This window comes from Dermacentor andersoni, chromosome 7 (assembly GCF_023375885.2).
Source record: "Dermacentor andersoni chromosome 7, qqDerAnde1_hic_scaffold, whole genome shotgun sequence".
In the NCBI taxonomy this organism is placed as follows: Eukaryota; Metazoa; Arthropoda; class Arachnida; order Ixodida; family Ixodidae; genus Dermacentor; species Dermacentor andersoni.
The window spans coordinates 18,743,629-18,760,227 of NC_092820.1; the positions used below are offsets into that span (position 1 = coordinate 18,743,629).

The 16,599-nt window shown below is 48.1% G+C and overlaps 1 protein-coding gene across 2 annotated transcripts in view; it reads left to right on the plus strand.

The window, feature by feature from the left end:
• The window catches only part of LOC126535533 (uncharacterized), a 222,482-nt gene that overhangs the window by 114,267 nt on the left and 91,616 nt on the right, over positions 1 to 16,599 (plus strand). For both annotated transcript variants that reach the window (XM_055073186.2, XM_050182346.3), the window contains exons 4-6: positions 1,083 to 1,131; positions 1,428 to 1,609; positions 11,197 to 11,520. In XM_055073186.2, the coding sequence (XP_054929161.2) occupies positions 1,083 to 1,131; positions 1,428 to 1,609; positions 11,197 to 11,520 (555 nt within the window). The remainder of the gene's footprint in view (positions 1 to 1,082; positions 1,132 to 1,427; positions 1,610 to 11,196; positions 11,521 to 16,599) is intronic.

Consider the following 16,599-nt stretch of genomic DNA (forward strand, 5'->3'; position numbering starts at 1 on the left):
TCCGAGAGGGTTAAACATTGTCATTACCACTCATGGCACATCGCATCATGGCAGAAGTATTAAACTTGAGTTGGATTATGGAATTGTACGTCTGAAAACCACAATCGGATTATAAGTCATGTCGTAGTGACGATCTTCGGACTACTTTTGACACCGTTGTGCTCTTTAATATGTCCTTCAATGTAAGCACTGATGTTTTTTTTTTTTATTTCGCCCCCGTCGAAACATGGCTGCCGTAGTCGAGGTCAAATCCGTGACTTCTAGCAATGCTAGAGCCGCAACACTACCGCGGCGGTCCCGGAAGTGTTCATTTGACGATCGACTACTTCTGTAGTTTCGCCTGGACCCTGCGGTGCGCTTTAATTAATGCATCTCTGGTTCTGCCCACCTTGCGTAATTTGTCCGAATGGCATATTTACATAGTGTTTATCTTACATAAATAGAACGAACCTACTGTACGGTGCCTTGAATTTAAACTTATCTAGTTTATGCGAAACCGTTGTCAGTAGGGTTTCCTTGCCTTCCCACATCATCTTTCCCTCCTCCAGTCACTTAAATGGGAACTGCCTCTTCTCCTCCCACCTCTCTACAGTTCTATCTACGTCTCCTCTGGACTCGCACCTTAGTAGAAAAAGAAGTGCTACAGTTTCTACAATTCTTTTGATGGGGTTTACAGATAATTATAGCTGTCTAGGCGCTAATGGAGTGACGCACAGGGAGCTCCAGAGGGCATTGTGGGGTCCAAATGGCGCTGTGGCGTTTAAACGGCTTTCTCGCGTCTCTTTTCTCTCTGACTCGCTCCTGCAATGTATACACGCGTTCTGAACCAACCCCGACACGGTGTGCCTGAGAGCAGCAGCAGCAGTGGGAAAGTCTAAAGAATAGGTAAAGAAAGCTTCGCTTTAAAAAATAACCCAGGAAATATAGTTCACGTCACCTTATTAATGTAGTTGCCATTACATTGTTATATAGCAATCCAGTGGCTACGTAATTGGCTTAGCTCGTTACAGGCAATGTTGTATGAAGCGTTCCACTGGTGTATTTTGATATGCACATAATAATGTCCTTTCTTGTCAATACAGTTCACCGGGTGCGAAGTCGCGTGTGCATTTCGGGGAAATATTCCTAAAGGTGAGTGCTCTGACAAGTTCAGTGGTTTCTGTATGCATGGGATCAAAAGATTTATTTTGCTAAAACAAGCATCTCAAATATTTCGCACGTATGGATGTTTTTTGTACGTCATGAGAACTTAGAGTAACGATTTCGAAGGCTTCATTGTAGCTTTGAAGTTGGACGACTTCTAGCTGCCTGCTTGCTTGAAGAGTGCAATGCTCAGCTTTGTGTTGTCGCTGCGGCACGAGGGTAAAATTTAGAATCTGTCAGGATCACAAGTTCTTCGTATTTTTTTACCTAAACTTGAAATGCAGGAGCCAGTTCAGTAGCCGGTATCTTTCACCGAGCACCTCGGGTCGAGCGAATAGGACAACATTTCCATGTAACCTGGACGAGACCTGATGCGATGCGCACTGCCAGTTCGTCAGTCCCCCTGGTGTACATTCTACTGGAGAGACAAAGTCGTAGTGAAAGGAAATGGGAAGAAATTGGTCAGGTGAGTGGGCTTTCCAGAGTCCTGAGCTTTTGGTAATTCGCTTCTTGACATTTAAAGAGATGGGATATTCACCTCAATTCTGTGTGGAAGCCGTCACTTAGGAAAATGCAGTTTTTTGTTTTCTTAAATCTCACTTTAGTACTGCGTAATTAGTTCACCGACACATGTGTACAGAGCTGAACAGATCTTCAAAAGTTTCGCGCAGGGTTTGCTTTAAAACGATGCGTTATTTAGCCGTATGGAGGCTGGTGCCTACGTACCTGATTGATGTGCAGTGTGACCGTGAGCTCAATGGCTTCAGAGGTTTTGCTTAACACCAAGAAACCTGTGTGCGGGCATGGTAACATATAATTTTCGGCACAACCGTGAAGGACCAGATATCTGTGTGCGTGAGTTTCGAATGGTAACTGTTCATAGGCGGTGTGACCTCAGCTTAGCAGTTTGCTGCGGTGTTCTCAAGTACATAGCGGTTTCGCCGCGGAACATGGTCCTGCAAACAATATCATCGTTCTTCGCCATGCGATTGGGTAAAGTTCGTAGCAACTTGCGCCTACGCGGCTATATCTTTCCAAATGTAATTATTCGCACAGAGGAATTACACACACAAAGTGCCATCTACCCATTCATATAATTGTTTGTAGGACAAACGCATCACATGGCACCTTTTTTTGTGCGCGTTGAAGGAAATGCAAAAATGTTTCGTTGTCCAGGCTTATGTATATTGGTAAAACATTGGCCTCGAAGAACTCGATCACTGCGAAATATAAGGCAATCAAAGTGTCACTAGTACTCGGATGATGTTTCTTTCTTATAAAATGGGCTGCCATGAGTTAATGCGTTGTGTTGTTGACACTTTTCTGCATACTCTAGTTTGGATCGCACTAGTGTGTTCCATAACGGTAGATAAAATTATTGCAAGCCGAAAAGAAATATCTCCAAATGTAGCCATTAGCACGGTGAGCGTTACAGGTTATATAACCAAAAATGGATCGGCCGAGAAAGAGCGCGAGAAAGATTCGCGCCGAGGTATTCGTAATATTTAGTTTGCATTAGGCTAGCGTTATTCAGCTAGTACATGCTGCTGTTCGTGTATGACACCCCCAAGGGTACCGCGCTGTGGCAGATTGCGAAAGACCTGGATTTCCTCCTAGTGACGGAAAAGGAGTTTCCTACCTGCATAGGCACGTTTACACACACACACACCACCCCGGATCTCTGCTTCGTGAAGAACACTGCCGATGCCCGCTGGTCCAACCTTGCGAAGGATGTTGGCAGCGACCACCTCATACTGGCCGTGCTCTTACCCACCATCGTCAGGAAGCCCAAGTCGTACACGTGAGTCGAGTGGGACCTCTTTCGCAAGACTCGCACCTCACGACTCTCTCCCGACACTGCCCCGAACCTCGAGACGTGGACGCTTCAGCTCAAAGCCGACGTCGGTAAAGCCACGAAAAGATTCAGCACGGATATGTCAACCGAGAACATGGACAGCCACCTCGCCCAATTGCGCGAGGCCAAACAGTTTCTACTGACACGATGGAAGAGCCAGCGTCTCAACCGCATGCTCCGCAAACGCATTGCAGAACTGAACAAGACCATAACGGAACACTGCAGCACCCTATCCAAACAGCAATGGGACGAGCTCTTTAACTCGGTCGGCGGACAGGTGCGCAACGTGAAGACGTGAAGCCTTTTCAAACACCTGCTCGACGACACGAACACTCGCACGAACCAGCGCCACTCGCTCACCAAAGTCATTCACCAGGACAAAGGCACTGCTTAGCCGGATGACGTCGTCAAGACCCTTGTGCATAAGTACCTGCCGATACGCACAGGCTTGCCGACCCTACATTCCGATTACACAGGTACAGAAAACACCCTCCTCGACGCCGAAATTTCCGTCGAAGAGGCACGCCGGGCTCTCCACGAACTGAACGGCCGTTCTGCCCCGGGCCCCGATGGTATAACGAACAAGCTCCTGTGAAATGTAGACGACCCCTCGGTCGTGTACCTCACGGGCGCCATCGATGACGTGTGGGGGCGGGGCGAGTTACCTGACGCCTGAAAGCTCCCCAGACAATCCTCATTCCAAAACCGGGCAAGGCGCCTGGCGTCGACAACCTTCGCCCCATCTCGCTCAAGTCGTGCGTGGGTAAGGAGGCCGAGCGTGTCGTACTCAACAGAGTCGGCCGGTATCTCGAAGACCAAGACTGTTTCACACACCAGATGATCGGCTTGCTCTCCACGCAGGATACGATGCTTCGGAAACGCCAGACCATAAAGGCCGGGGCCACTTGGGGCACCCGCGCCATACTCGGCCTCGACCTGGAGAAGGCGTTCGACAACATCGAGCACTCGGGAATACTTAAGGCGATCGCGGACCTAAGGCTCGGGGGCCGGTTCTACGAGTTCGTCCGCTCCTTCCTAACCCTCCGCAAGGCCGTGCTCCGTGCCGGAGACTTCGCGTCCAAAGAAGTCGAGCTCGGACAGCATCGCACCCCCCAGGGCTCTGTCCTCTCGCCGACGCTGTTCAACCTGGTGATGATTGGGCTCTCCGAACGGCTCTCCAAGATACAAGGCCTCATCCAAACTGTATACGCGGACGACATCACCATCTGGTGCTCCGCGGGGTCGGACGGCTTTATCGAATCCGCTCTACAGGAGGCAGTCGAAACCGCCGAATCCTTCCTCGACCACACGGGCCTCAGGTGCTCCTCCGCCAAATGGGAGCTATGGTTGTACTGTCCAAAACGACAAGGCAAAAGGCCTAAGGGGTGAAAACCCCCGACCGAGCGCAATATCACCGTCCGCACCAGAGACGGTCGCCCAGTCCCCAAGGTTGACTCCATCCGAGCACTGGGAATGATAAACGAGGCGGGCGGATCAAATATCCAAACAGTACACAAGCTAACGACAAAGACGCACAACGCGATACGACTCATACGCAGAGTGGCCAACCATCACCAAGGCCTCAAAGAAGATAATCTTCTGCGTCTGGTACACGCGTTCGTTTTATGTCACTTTACCTACGTCGCAGCAATGCACAAGTGGAAACAACCGGAGTGTGACAAGCTCAATACACTCAACCGAAAGGAAGTGAAGCCGGCTCTCCGGCTCCCAATCACCACGCCGACGTATCGACTCCTCGAGCTCGGGGTGCACAATACGCTCGTAGAGATCGCTGAGGCTCAGGAGAGAACACGGATGATACGACTGACGATGACCATCTTCCGTGAGCGGATCTTGCGCGAGCTCGGCTACTTCCTACCGAACACACAGGATCCACCGGAATTTTTGCTGGTTCCCCGCGAGCTCCGCAACCTGATCACGATCGCACCCATTCTGCGAAACGTACACCCACAGGCGCCTAGCCCAGGCGACCGCATTCCTCAAACCCATAAACAAGAAAGCGGACGACGTCGCTTTCGTGGATCGGTGCCGTCTACCGATGCAACCTAGCCTTCGCCGCGATAGCGGTGTTGTCCTCGCAGCGGACACAAAACGCTGCCACGATACTCACACACGACCCCGAGGTGGCGGAGCAAGTGGCCATAGCCCTGGCAATGCTCGACGACAAGCGAAAGACAATATTCAGCGACTCGAGACCGGCCATCAAATCGTTGGAGAGAGGAGTCGTTTCCGAACAGCCATTACGCGTCCTCCACGGCGCTGATCAGAGCACCCTGAAACACCACACTGTTATCTGGTTCCCTGCCCACGTGGGTTGGATCGCGGGCGCCCTGCCCAACCTCAACGAGACAGCCCACGACGCTGCGCGCGCGCTTACCGACCGCGCCGTCACCCCCGGGCAACCACGTTTCGATGAGTTGGAGGCGAACAGGGACGCCCCAGTAACGTACAATGAAATCACTAAAGACTTTTACTTGAGACGACGTCTCTTTCCGCCCGTGCACCCCAAACTAAACAGGCCGCAGGCGCTAGCGCTACGCTTGTTGCAAAAACTTACCCATACCAACCCCGCCACATTACGCATCATCTACCCGGACGTCTACCCCGACGATGCGTGCCCTTCGAGCGGGGTCGCGGCGAAACTCGCACACGTGCTCTGGGAGTGCAGAAACGCTCCGCCCGACTCTACCTCCGAAAAGTGGGAGGAGACACTACGAAGCCCGCTCCTACAAGACTAGCAATGGGCCGTCCAGCAGGCTCGCGCAGCGGCCGTCAGGTCCCTGTCGGTCCCTGCGTGAGAGAAGCCCATTGCGCGCTGACGTGCGTCCTGCAGGACCTTTATTAAACTTTGTCCACTCCAATGCTCTCTCCTTGTCAGAAATACGACGGGAAGGTCTCACTCATTTACATTTCGCTGCGTTCTTTCATTAACCCAGAGTCGCACCAAGCATAATCTTTAGGCCACCTCGAATAGCATTAGGGTTAAAGCGGTTTAATATTACTTATATAACGTATTCATTCGCAAAAATTTAATTGATGCGGAAATACTATATGGTGGATCATTAATGTCGATAAGAAAACATAGGGGCCTCAATACTGGGCCATGTTGCACGCGAGGTGTTACGAGGTTTTAATGTTATTTGTTGTCGTTAGCTAGCCTGACTTGAGTGCGGTTAGAAAGAAAGGGCTCGATAGATATCAAGACTTTATAGTCCATGTTGAACATGCTAAGTTCTAGCCACCATGGTGGCGTAGTTATTTTGGCATGCTGCTGCGAAACTCGGGTGCGGAACGAAATCCGGGTTGCGGCGGTCGCATTTTGATGGAGACAAACTTCGAAAACACTAGAGTGGTGTTTGGCACCCACTCATCCCTTCGAATAGCTTTTAGCCACTGTGCCCAAAGTGCCACATCCGCTGGAATCTCATGGAAAGGGATGCCAAGAATCCTGCGCTTTCCGTCCAAGTGGCAAGAAGGCACGCAGCTGTATGCTATGGATTCGTGTATGGCAACAGTCAGCGGCTGAGGAATATGTTTCAGTACGGCAATCGCATTAAAAATTACTTCCGTGGGACAACACGAAACGCCACAGGCTACATATAACATTGTCACTGTCAAAAGAAGGCAAGTATTGGCTTACAGTTGAAAGGAAACGGGTGGTCCCGCATGCGTTGATCACCGCCTATTTCCCGTACGCAGTGCCGTCGCAGTGATGTGATTCTTTAACTGAGGTCCGCCTATACGTGTGCGTCAGCGGTACCAAACACAACAAAAATGAAGCCGCACAGGCGCACATATAAACGCAAGGCTGACCAAGCTAACGTGCAGCTAGCGTGCATGCTCCAGCCGCGCAGCCACCCATGCGTCGCTGGCGCCGCCGTTCGGCGGCGAGAAGCGCAAACACGCCAGGCGCGCCGAACGGCGGAGGAGGGCGCGTCTAGCAGGCACTGAATAAAACCCCTTGATACAGAAAGTAGCCACACTCTCCTCCACTCTCGCGCTTTTCTCCTCGATTCTCCTCGCCCGCCGGCTGTGCGCGCTGCGCACGGCACGCTTCGCAGGCCATCGCGCGCTCGCCGGCCCGATGCATTAGCTGGCGCCCGTGATCGCACCTAACTTCGGGATTTTTTTCTCGCTCTATTATTAAACGAAAGCACTAGAAAGGGATGCAATGTGCTTGACTCTACCATGACCCACATTTATCAACTTCTCGTTTAAGCAATGAAAGCGCTAAACGTGCGCGTTTGCAGCATGAATTAACAATCGCAGCGTACTGTATATAGCCCACATTGGCTTTGATATCTTTATAGTGGTCACTTCAACAGGGTGGAGCTTTAATTAGCGCAGTATTTAATTTAAATTTGTACATTCTTTAATATTTTTCGACACAGTGACGCTCCGTTAAATGCAATTTTAACTAGCGCTGCATTTTCGCGGAAGTACTTTTTATGACACTATCTTTTTGCATTCGAGCCAGGCAGAGATTGCGGTAATTTAGTTGTACGTCATTGTGTGCGTGAAGCTTCAGAAGCAGGACAGTGGCCGCAAAAATGATGCCAAATTTGCTTTAACGTGATTATGGATCTCTTTATGAGGGTGGGGGGCAGGGGGGGGGGAGGAGTTCAGTCCTAAAAGGCTTGGGGCCTCGGTGTAATGCATATGCCGCGCATTTAATACCTGGGCTATAGAAATTTCATTCCTGCTTGAAAGAGAACAATTTTTTTCTAGTTTTTCGTGCTCTCAAGAGAGATATATTTTTATTGTCTACTGTAGAAGTGAGCGTAGCCAAGGGTTGGCTTGAAATTTATGAATGATTGCTGACGGCAACGGACGAGTAGATTAAGAGATAGGAAGGTGATGCTGTCTCTGTGACTTATTCAGTGTAGCCCATCGAATGCATTCAATTAGTGCCTCAGACGCCCGTGGTGATGCAATATTCAGCGCTGTAAAGGACGATAAGAAAGGAATGAGGCATTCTGTGACTGGGTCGGTTTCAAGGAAACAATTCGTACTATTTTAGAAACACAGAGCTTAAGAATCTGACGTTATTTTGATAGCGGAACTAAATATAAATTATAAAGATTTCACCTATGGCGAATAAAAGTCAGCCTTAAAAGGCATCTCTGCTGACTCGCTCCTCACGTGCCGCTAGACCTCGGAATCGCGGTAGACTTTCCAGTCGCGGCGGTCACACGAAGGCCTTCATCGCTCTAAAGATCCATAGCAGGCAGGAAGATGCTCAAAGCTTATTTGCGCGAAGTTTTGGTCCTCCTTTTCACATTATTCTTGCAATCTGTGGCATTAATGACTCTCCCAGATGTCATTCCTTTTGCAATTTGCCAATAAAGCTGTTTCGTAAGAGCTGGAAAAGCTGCCAGCCCCAGCCATTACCATAGGTCTGAGAGGGTGGCAGGGTTCTGCCAGTTTTTTCAGCTACTTACTGAAAACATCGTGCCACCCCAACACAAATTTCAGACGCAGAGTACAGGTCTGGAGCGTAGAATACACAGCCGCTGTGACACACCAGCACATATCTGGCCAGATGCAATTTTTATTGCAGGTGACTCCTGAAACGTTCCACGGAAAACACACAAAACATCCAGGATGGCACACACTTCGGAAAATAAAAATATTTATATAAACCGCCGGTTAGAAGTAGCATAAGCTCGAACCCAGTAACATGAAACATTGCATGGTGTTTGCCTCCAGACCATATGCGTGAAAAAGGAACAAATATTATTCAGAGTAGCGCACCAGATGCAACATTAAAATTTTACAACATAACATAACTGAAGGAAACGAAGCAGCTGGTTTGTATGCTCACAAAGTTTTGGGCAGGTGGTACAACAAAAAGCCGCGCGATAACACTCATGTACAGCAAATGAAATAAACAAGATTATCACGCAAATAATTAGAATATATATACAAATACGACATACATTACTAGAATACATTCAGGCAACACAGAAAAGCATTCGAGTCGGTGAAGAAATGAAAGCGTCATATGAATATAATATTAGGTCCCTTAAAGTAGAAATGCAACGAATCGGCCCAAGGACAGCGAATGCGCGTAAATCCGTGTAGATGCTGCCTTTATTACTTGTAGAAGCCTGGCTGATGACACGCGCTGTATTGCTGCCATGTCCACCAGCAGCAAAGGTTCAAATATTTTACCGTATTCCGGATACCGCAGCATGTATGCCGACACTTTTGCTTCCACACTTGCTACTGGACACGGTAAGTGTCCTCATAGAAGCCTCAGTTCGAACAAATATTTGCATTCACACTCTTAAGCTCTCTTAAGTTTATGCACCAATCAATGCACAGTACCTCGCAGAGGACGGTGTGATTCGTCGGAGTGAAGTCCTTACGTCCGATGTTGTGAATCCACTTTTTTCTGCGACTAATGTCGTTAATCGTGAAAGGCATGAAAAGCATGAAGCCATTTTCACGTCGGCTTGTGCACTGAAATGCGCAGCAACCCGGCATAACGCGGTGCGAAATGCAGAGTTCGAATCAGCTGAATATAACTCGACCCGCGACAGAGGAACACGGCCTGCCCATGGCGCCGAAGAAAAACAACACAAGCAAAGCGACGCTTTCGCGCGCGTTTCCAAGGCGACGGCTGGGGCCGCAAGGAGCGGCCAATCATCGGTCAGAAAAGCGCCGAGTGGAGAGGCGGGAGAGGAGGATGTGCGAGGGTGTGCGGCGCGGCGGCAAAGTTCACAGAATGGCGCTACTTTCAAATTATCAAGGGGTTTCAGCACTGGAGAAATAGAGGAGGCACTGCACGGGCGCAGGCGTGGACAGGAAGAACATCGCTACGAATTTACCGAGGGCAAGCAAGAAGCAAGCACGCTCAGGCGCAGAAGGCGTTTATATCCGGTCACAGACGCATGTCTTAAAAGGCGGAACCGCTGCAATTAACAGTGATTACGGCAGTTTGAAGAGATTTATTGCCTTCCCCATTTAGAGAAGTGTAAAAGGGCTTTAAAATTGACACCAATAAAGGCCGATAAAGCCAAATGAACAAAGCCATGAGAACGTCTGAAGTCAGAACCATGTGGATCAGATTAATCCATGTACTATCATTCCCATGGAGGCTGGCCGATCGCAGTGCCATAGTTCCTTCGAGTAATTGTTGTAATGGTCACAACCACATTCTTCAGAATGTTTCACAACACCCTGTCTTGCTTTAGCTAAGCTGATATTTATGAGATTTAATTGTTGGTTAGCGGCCTCCAATGCGTTATCAATGCGTTGGCTCCGTCGTAACTCAACAAGGAGACATTCCTCATTCGCCTAACCAGGCACTGGTTACGGTCTCAGTAAAATGTTACCCCACGTTGCACCGTGAATTTCTTACCTCTGAGTAAGCACTGGGAGAAAATTCTGGGACAAGTGCTTACGCCTTCATGTAGGCAGCATACATGTAGCTCATAACTTGCTTTTTTTTTTTCTCATGCTGGTTTAAAGCCCTACGCTCGCACAGTTGAACGTGGGTTTAAAAGCCATGCTTCAGACTTTTTGTAGAAAATATATTACCAACTTCTTTCTTACGAAAAAAAAACATATGTCAACTTTTAATTGCACATGAGATGATAAAAAGCAGTAATTTCTATCAGGACAAGTTCTTTTTTAACGTTTCAACTATGTCTCTTTTAAAAGCAAGGGTAGTGGATTCACACATTTCTCATGTCATAACTATTACAAGGTACGTTTCAATGATATTACGCTCGTGTTGTGTTCTCCCATTTTCACTAACACTAGCATCGTTGTGGGGAGATGGACACGCTGACTTTTTACTGGGTCAAGTAACTTCTTTTTGCACTTGATGGTGTTAAGGTTCGGTGCTCACATAAACTCTTGCTAATACAACATCCAAGGTGACCTAAAAATTTGTATAAATTTCATTTGTAGCTCTTTTGACCTCGAAAGTAGTTCATGCATAACGTTTCTCCTGACCATTCCTTGTTTTGCGCATTCAACTATTCAGTCTGCTAATATTTATACGCTCGCAAATAATCTGAACTTATTCAGCTAGAAAATATGTTGAATCCCACAGCTACTTGTTTAATGAATTCATTTAGTGCCTTAGTTTTTCGGGTAATTGCAACCACTATTTTCATCTGACTTTTAAGCTGATGATTTCGTCCCGGTTTCAAACTTGCTCGCAGACGCAACACCTCAGCGCGACGCTTTCCAGACACAACACGCCCAAGCTGTGGGGACTCCGTGTTATGGCCGTAGCAACCAGTGGAATATGGGCGGCAAGCAGAGTGACAGAGTTGCCGTCATTGCAGACCAGTGCCGGCGGCGACTGGGCCGCTGCGGACGAGGAGGCTCGGCAGTCCGACGTGGCAGCAGAGCCACGTGTGCTAATTCCATGGCCGCCCCCACAGCTGCTTTCTCTACGTCGAAGTGCAACCCAAGGGCTGGAAGCGCACATTGCCTGGCGTTCAAATTATGACCAGGAGGCCCTCAGTGACCAAAAGTTTGAGGTGGGATATCGCTTGCAACATCACTGACTGCATGAGTACACGAAACACGAAAAGCGCGCTAAAGATAACGTGAATCTGGGATGAAATATTCCCCAAAACTGTGCCGTATCTGTAGAACCAAGTACCACGCGAAAATTTTGAATCAAATCGAATGCGAATCGTTGAGAAATACTAATGCTTTCGAATACCCGACCGATTACCGAATATTTGAAATTTCTTAACAACGATAAATGTAAAATGTGTGGACAACACATTGCGGCAAAGCGCTCGTATACGTTATCTCATACTTGTAGTGCCGTTAAGAAGTTGATTCAAGGTTCACAGAGGACCATCCAAATAAAAACTAAAAAATTATTGCAGTCATTGTGCCATTACATGTAATGAAAGAAAGCAACAGTACGCCACCAGACTCGCATTGTAGATTTTTGCGTTCGTTTAGCGTTCAGGGCAGTATTATACCACCGCACATATCTCTTGCATGCAAACATTGTGAGATTGTTGAAATAATTAACTGGGTTCTCTCAATTGCAATACCAAATTTGTAGGCTCCCGAATGTGCCGACGCTTATTTATCGACCAGCGAAAGTCTTGGGCAGAAATCATCCCAACAAGGCATGCGTGGTTGTCCTGTGTTATCACTGCCGTTATCTTGCTGCACAATTATTTGGAAAAAGATAGTGGGCTACTGATACTGGGCTACCGGTTACGACACCGGCTCTCATCAGCATTTTGTCCTGTCGACTGAACTGCCATCCTACCGCATTCGAACGGTACAAGTACTCGACAACTTCGCATATTGAATTTTCAGATTAAACAGTACTCCAATAGCGACGACGACTCGATCCTTATTCGAAATTTGGGATAGTGATACCCGCCTTGTCGAGTAGGGCAATGAAGATCATCGTAAAAACGCACAACTGTTTAGCGGAGAAACTGCCGAAGAAAGACAATGCGGGCTATATTGCGGAAAGCTCCAAGCAATGACCGCGATCTAATATTTAATTATTCAGTTGCATTTTATTATATTGGTGCAACTTCTGTGAGCAATATTACACAATAAATATTATGATCAAGGGATACTACGGCTACAGCTACTTTCCACCGAGGTGAAAGTCATGCAGGTTCATTGTGTCTATTATTAACGCGATCGCGTTAAGGGCTCCATGTCGCAGAAAACCCGGTGTCGGCGTCTCGCACCCAGCGTCGTGCGTCTGGCGTTCAGCGCCGACTGTCCTTCCCGCAAAAGCCATCTCGAAGCAGGCATTGTTAGATACGGGACCTTTTCCTGAGCCTACTTCGAGTTCACCAAACCACATCGAATCGCGCCACTCCTAAGTAAGGAACGCAGAAGCCGATCTACCCCGTTCCCGAGGCGCGGCACGTACAAACGAGTTGGCGTCCCCCACCTCGTGCGCCGCAGGTGGAGTTATTCACTGCTTGACTCTTCCCGAAAGTGTAGCGAGAGCCTGGCACTGTTCCAGGTAACGTGGGTCCCGAGGCAAGGTGGCTGTAATGCGCCGTGAAACCCTGGCAGCAATCCCCTCATCCGCCTTTGGGAAGGCAGTTGCAGACCGGGTTGGCAATACCGCAGAGAGAAGTAAGCACTCAGACAATTGGGGCCCAAGGAGCGACCCTCAGCGCCGGGTGTGACACAATCGCACGGGCGCCTACCATTGGGCGAAAATGGCGTCACCTGAGCGGGCTCGCCGATTGGCCGAACGCGACGTGACTTCGAGACACCGAAGGGCTTAAAAGCCAGAGACCGGGAGCAGCAAGAGGGCATTCCTTCATTCATCTCTTTCAAGCTTCTTTCCACGGGCCGCAGCGTCCGAGTTGCTGCCGGTCCGTAATGACTTTATGACTGTTAATTTCTTGGTACTCTCACTGTAAATAATGTAAATGAACCTCCAGTTTTCATCTCAATGTCCTTCTCAACCTCGGCCAACTCCCGCACCCAACGGCAAGGTCCAAATATCTGGGGGACAGCAATTGGGATTGTCCTCCAGATCCTACAGCATGCCCAACCACTATTTGATGACCAAACTTGCTCATACCTTGTCTTTTACTCTTCACAAAGTTATTCCGCCGAACATTGAGAATGACAGCCCACAAACAAGCGTCATATAAAAAGAACAGTGACAGCACATACCTTTTATGTTAGATCTTCTAAGACTGAAATATTAAAAGTGTGAGGCTGTAACAGGAGATCAGACCACGCAAAAGGCGGCGTTTCTACCAGAAAGCTCACCTTCGTGAGTAGTGTTTGCCGCCAGCGTTTCCCAGTAAACATTATGATTACATAAGCTGCAGTGGCCGGAAGCGTGAAAAGCAGCCAGGGATCTTTAAATGCTATCGGGTGTTCCACTCTTAAGGGCGAAGCTTAAGCTTCCTCCAAATTTTTCCTACAGCGGCTAACTTTCGCATTTCAGTAACTACGGAAATGAGCGGCGCCTCAATATATGAGCAATACCCGCACCGAATGTTAAGATTCGGCCTCCATATACATCACAGTACCAAGATATATTTAGCTTGCCTTTGTAAAGGAGCTCTGAGCGACGAAGTAATTTGAAAGGTGTGACGTACGAAATTGCTCCTGTGAGCTCAACCTCGTCATCTACTCTGGCATCTAGTGATGTCGTGCACGTCAGTAGGCTCAAGACCTACTACACTGCTTCAGAGTCCGGCTTTAGTCGCTCCGGCACGGCGCTTTTGCCGCCGGGGGTAGTGCTACGGGATAGTATTTCCAATGACGAAGAGCCGAGCAGTAAGAAGACGACGACGACGATTGGAAGCTAGCGCGGGCTGTTGCCTCTTAGCCAACTGCGGCGTATTGCCTTGTAAATATACTTTAAGTAGCTTTTCGTCGGTGTCTTCCTACGTAAGAGTATGTTTTGTAAATATGTCACACATATTTATTTCCGATAGAGGTATCTAAACTTGAAATTGGCAAAGTTCCTTGGTTTCCCATAAATGAAGCAGTGCTGTTATTGCGAATATATTGCATGATATGAAGGCTTCTATGATGCTTCGTTTTCTCTATTGAAGAATTCGAGAACGCGAAATGCCGCACAAAGGCATCTTTGTGTATGTCACGTAGCGGTGACGCTCAAGGACATAGTAGCTAACCTGTGAATGACGAAACTACCTTTTTATTGCTTGAACCTGTGCCCTCAAAAGCAAGTTACACTCACAGCACAACGACAGCGGCAAAAACAGTCGTCGATCTTGAAAATTTTGACCTGCGGGGCAAGCGTCGGCTTTGATAAACGAGTTATCGAAGGTTCCAGAATAATCGCTGCTTTCCGTATGTCTTCCAAAGTACTACGCAGCAGAGTTTTGGTGTAGGTCAGCTGGTGACTCATGATTTGGGAAGTTACTGCAAGGAACACACGAGACGAAGAAATGGACAACACGAAGCGATACTGACAACTGGGGCCCTATAACGTAAAACTATTCCAACACGTTCCTATTCCAATCTCCTGACGTCAAATTTGCGTAACCGCCGACGCAAGCATCGGGCGGTGACCCGCAGTGTTACCTGAACAGCGCAATCAAACGCTTCCCTCGTTTATAGGAGGTCACTTTTGTTTGCTGTCAAAATGAATAAGATCGCCTAAGAGGCGAGGAGCACACTCAAGTGGAGAGCGTTTTCGACGGGGCCGAGCCAGCGCACTGAAAATAGATAACCGGATGAAAAGGGACGTGCCGGCGTCTGCGGTTGGTGCGCTTTCCCTTGCTTAGCTTGCGGTGGCTTGTCTAAAACCGCGGCGACATGCAACGAACAATTAAAAATGCTGTTCAAACACATCCTAAACAAAGAATAGCTGGTATAGCGATATGGTATACTTGCCGAAAAGGCTCGGTAACTTTATACGGCCACGTAAAATTCTTTGTTATAGGCAAATAAACCCATGCTCACCGGCAGCTGAAAGTAGACAGTTCCTGAGGGATTGGCGGGATACATCTTCTATTCCTTTCGGAACGGGGCAGTCTCTGGCTATTCAGAAAAAAAAAACCACTTTTGTTCGGCATATTACTGCATCTTTAACGCGTACACGTCACTTTGACGCAATGAGTTGTCGCGGTTTTATGACGTAGAGAGACAGACTGAATTGGGTGCAGCCTGAAACATTTTGACCAATAGGAGGGGGTAATGGCGAAAAGGGGTCGAATTAGAAATAATAATTTTTCATTCGTTCGGTCGAATCCTGCATCATCAGTGTGTCACGTCATGACAGATTGGGAGCTATTGCGGTTTTCCTGGCGTCGCCTGACTGGCAGGTGAAGTAGGGTGGCCCAAAGAACTTTTCGACCAAACGCTGAGGGCTGATTGCAGAATTGGAATGGAAAGTTGGGAATAGCTTTATGTTGTAGCGCCGCTGATGATTTAATGAAATGAACACCGAGATTATATAGATCAGACACACCTGAGCACCGAAAACCTACAGAAAGCAATAAAACCCAAATCGACGTTCACCAAGGGTGAGATACAAATGCTCAAATAAACGCGGAAGACTACTGAGACACCGAACGCGTGTGCATTACATACAAAGAAGACAAAGTTCTTTTCGAAAAACCAGTACTGATGGTGAGCTAATGCAATCACCATCTTTAAAGCATCGCGTGACCACTGCCTCTAGAATCTCCCTTTCCAGCTGGCCATTTTTTCTACCGTTAATCTCAGTCTTTCATAACAAAGGAGAGCAGCCCAAGCAGCTAAGGCTTTAAATAGCCAATTTCAATCCTGCAGCAGCCCCCACGGAACGCTCATGCTCACGCAAGCTAATGTTAGTTCACCTACCGGTTTTTCCACTATAGTATATGCCGCACTTAAGTGGAATGTTCTAAATGGCACGGGTCGTGCAATGCACACGGGAATTCATTTGCTTTATTTCACAGAAGGCCGAGCCTGTAGTTCTCCTTGCCTAATAGGCTAAATTAGGCTAATACTGGCGGTGACTGTAGGCGTTCTTGATGCTCTTTCAATGCTTAGGTTTGCGCTGTTTCCCACTTAAATTCAACGTGATGTTCGTCCCTTTTAGCGCTACCATCAGTTTTAAAGAGGCCACTTATGCGTCT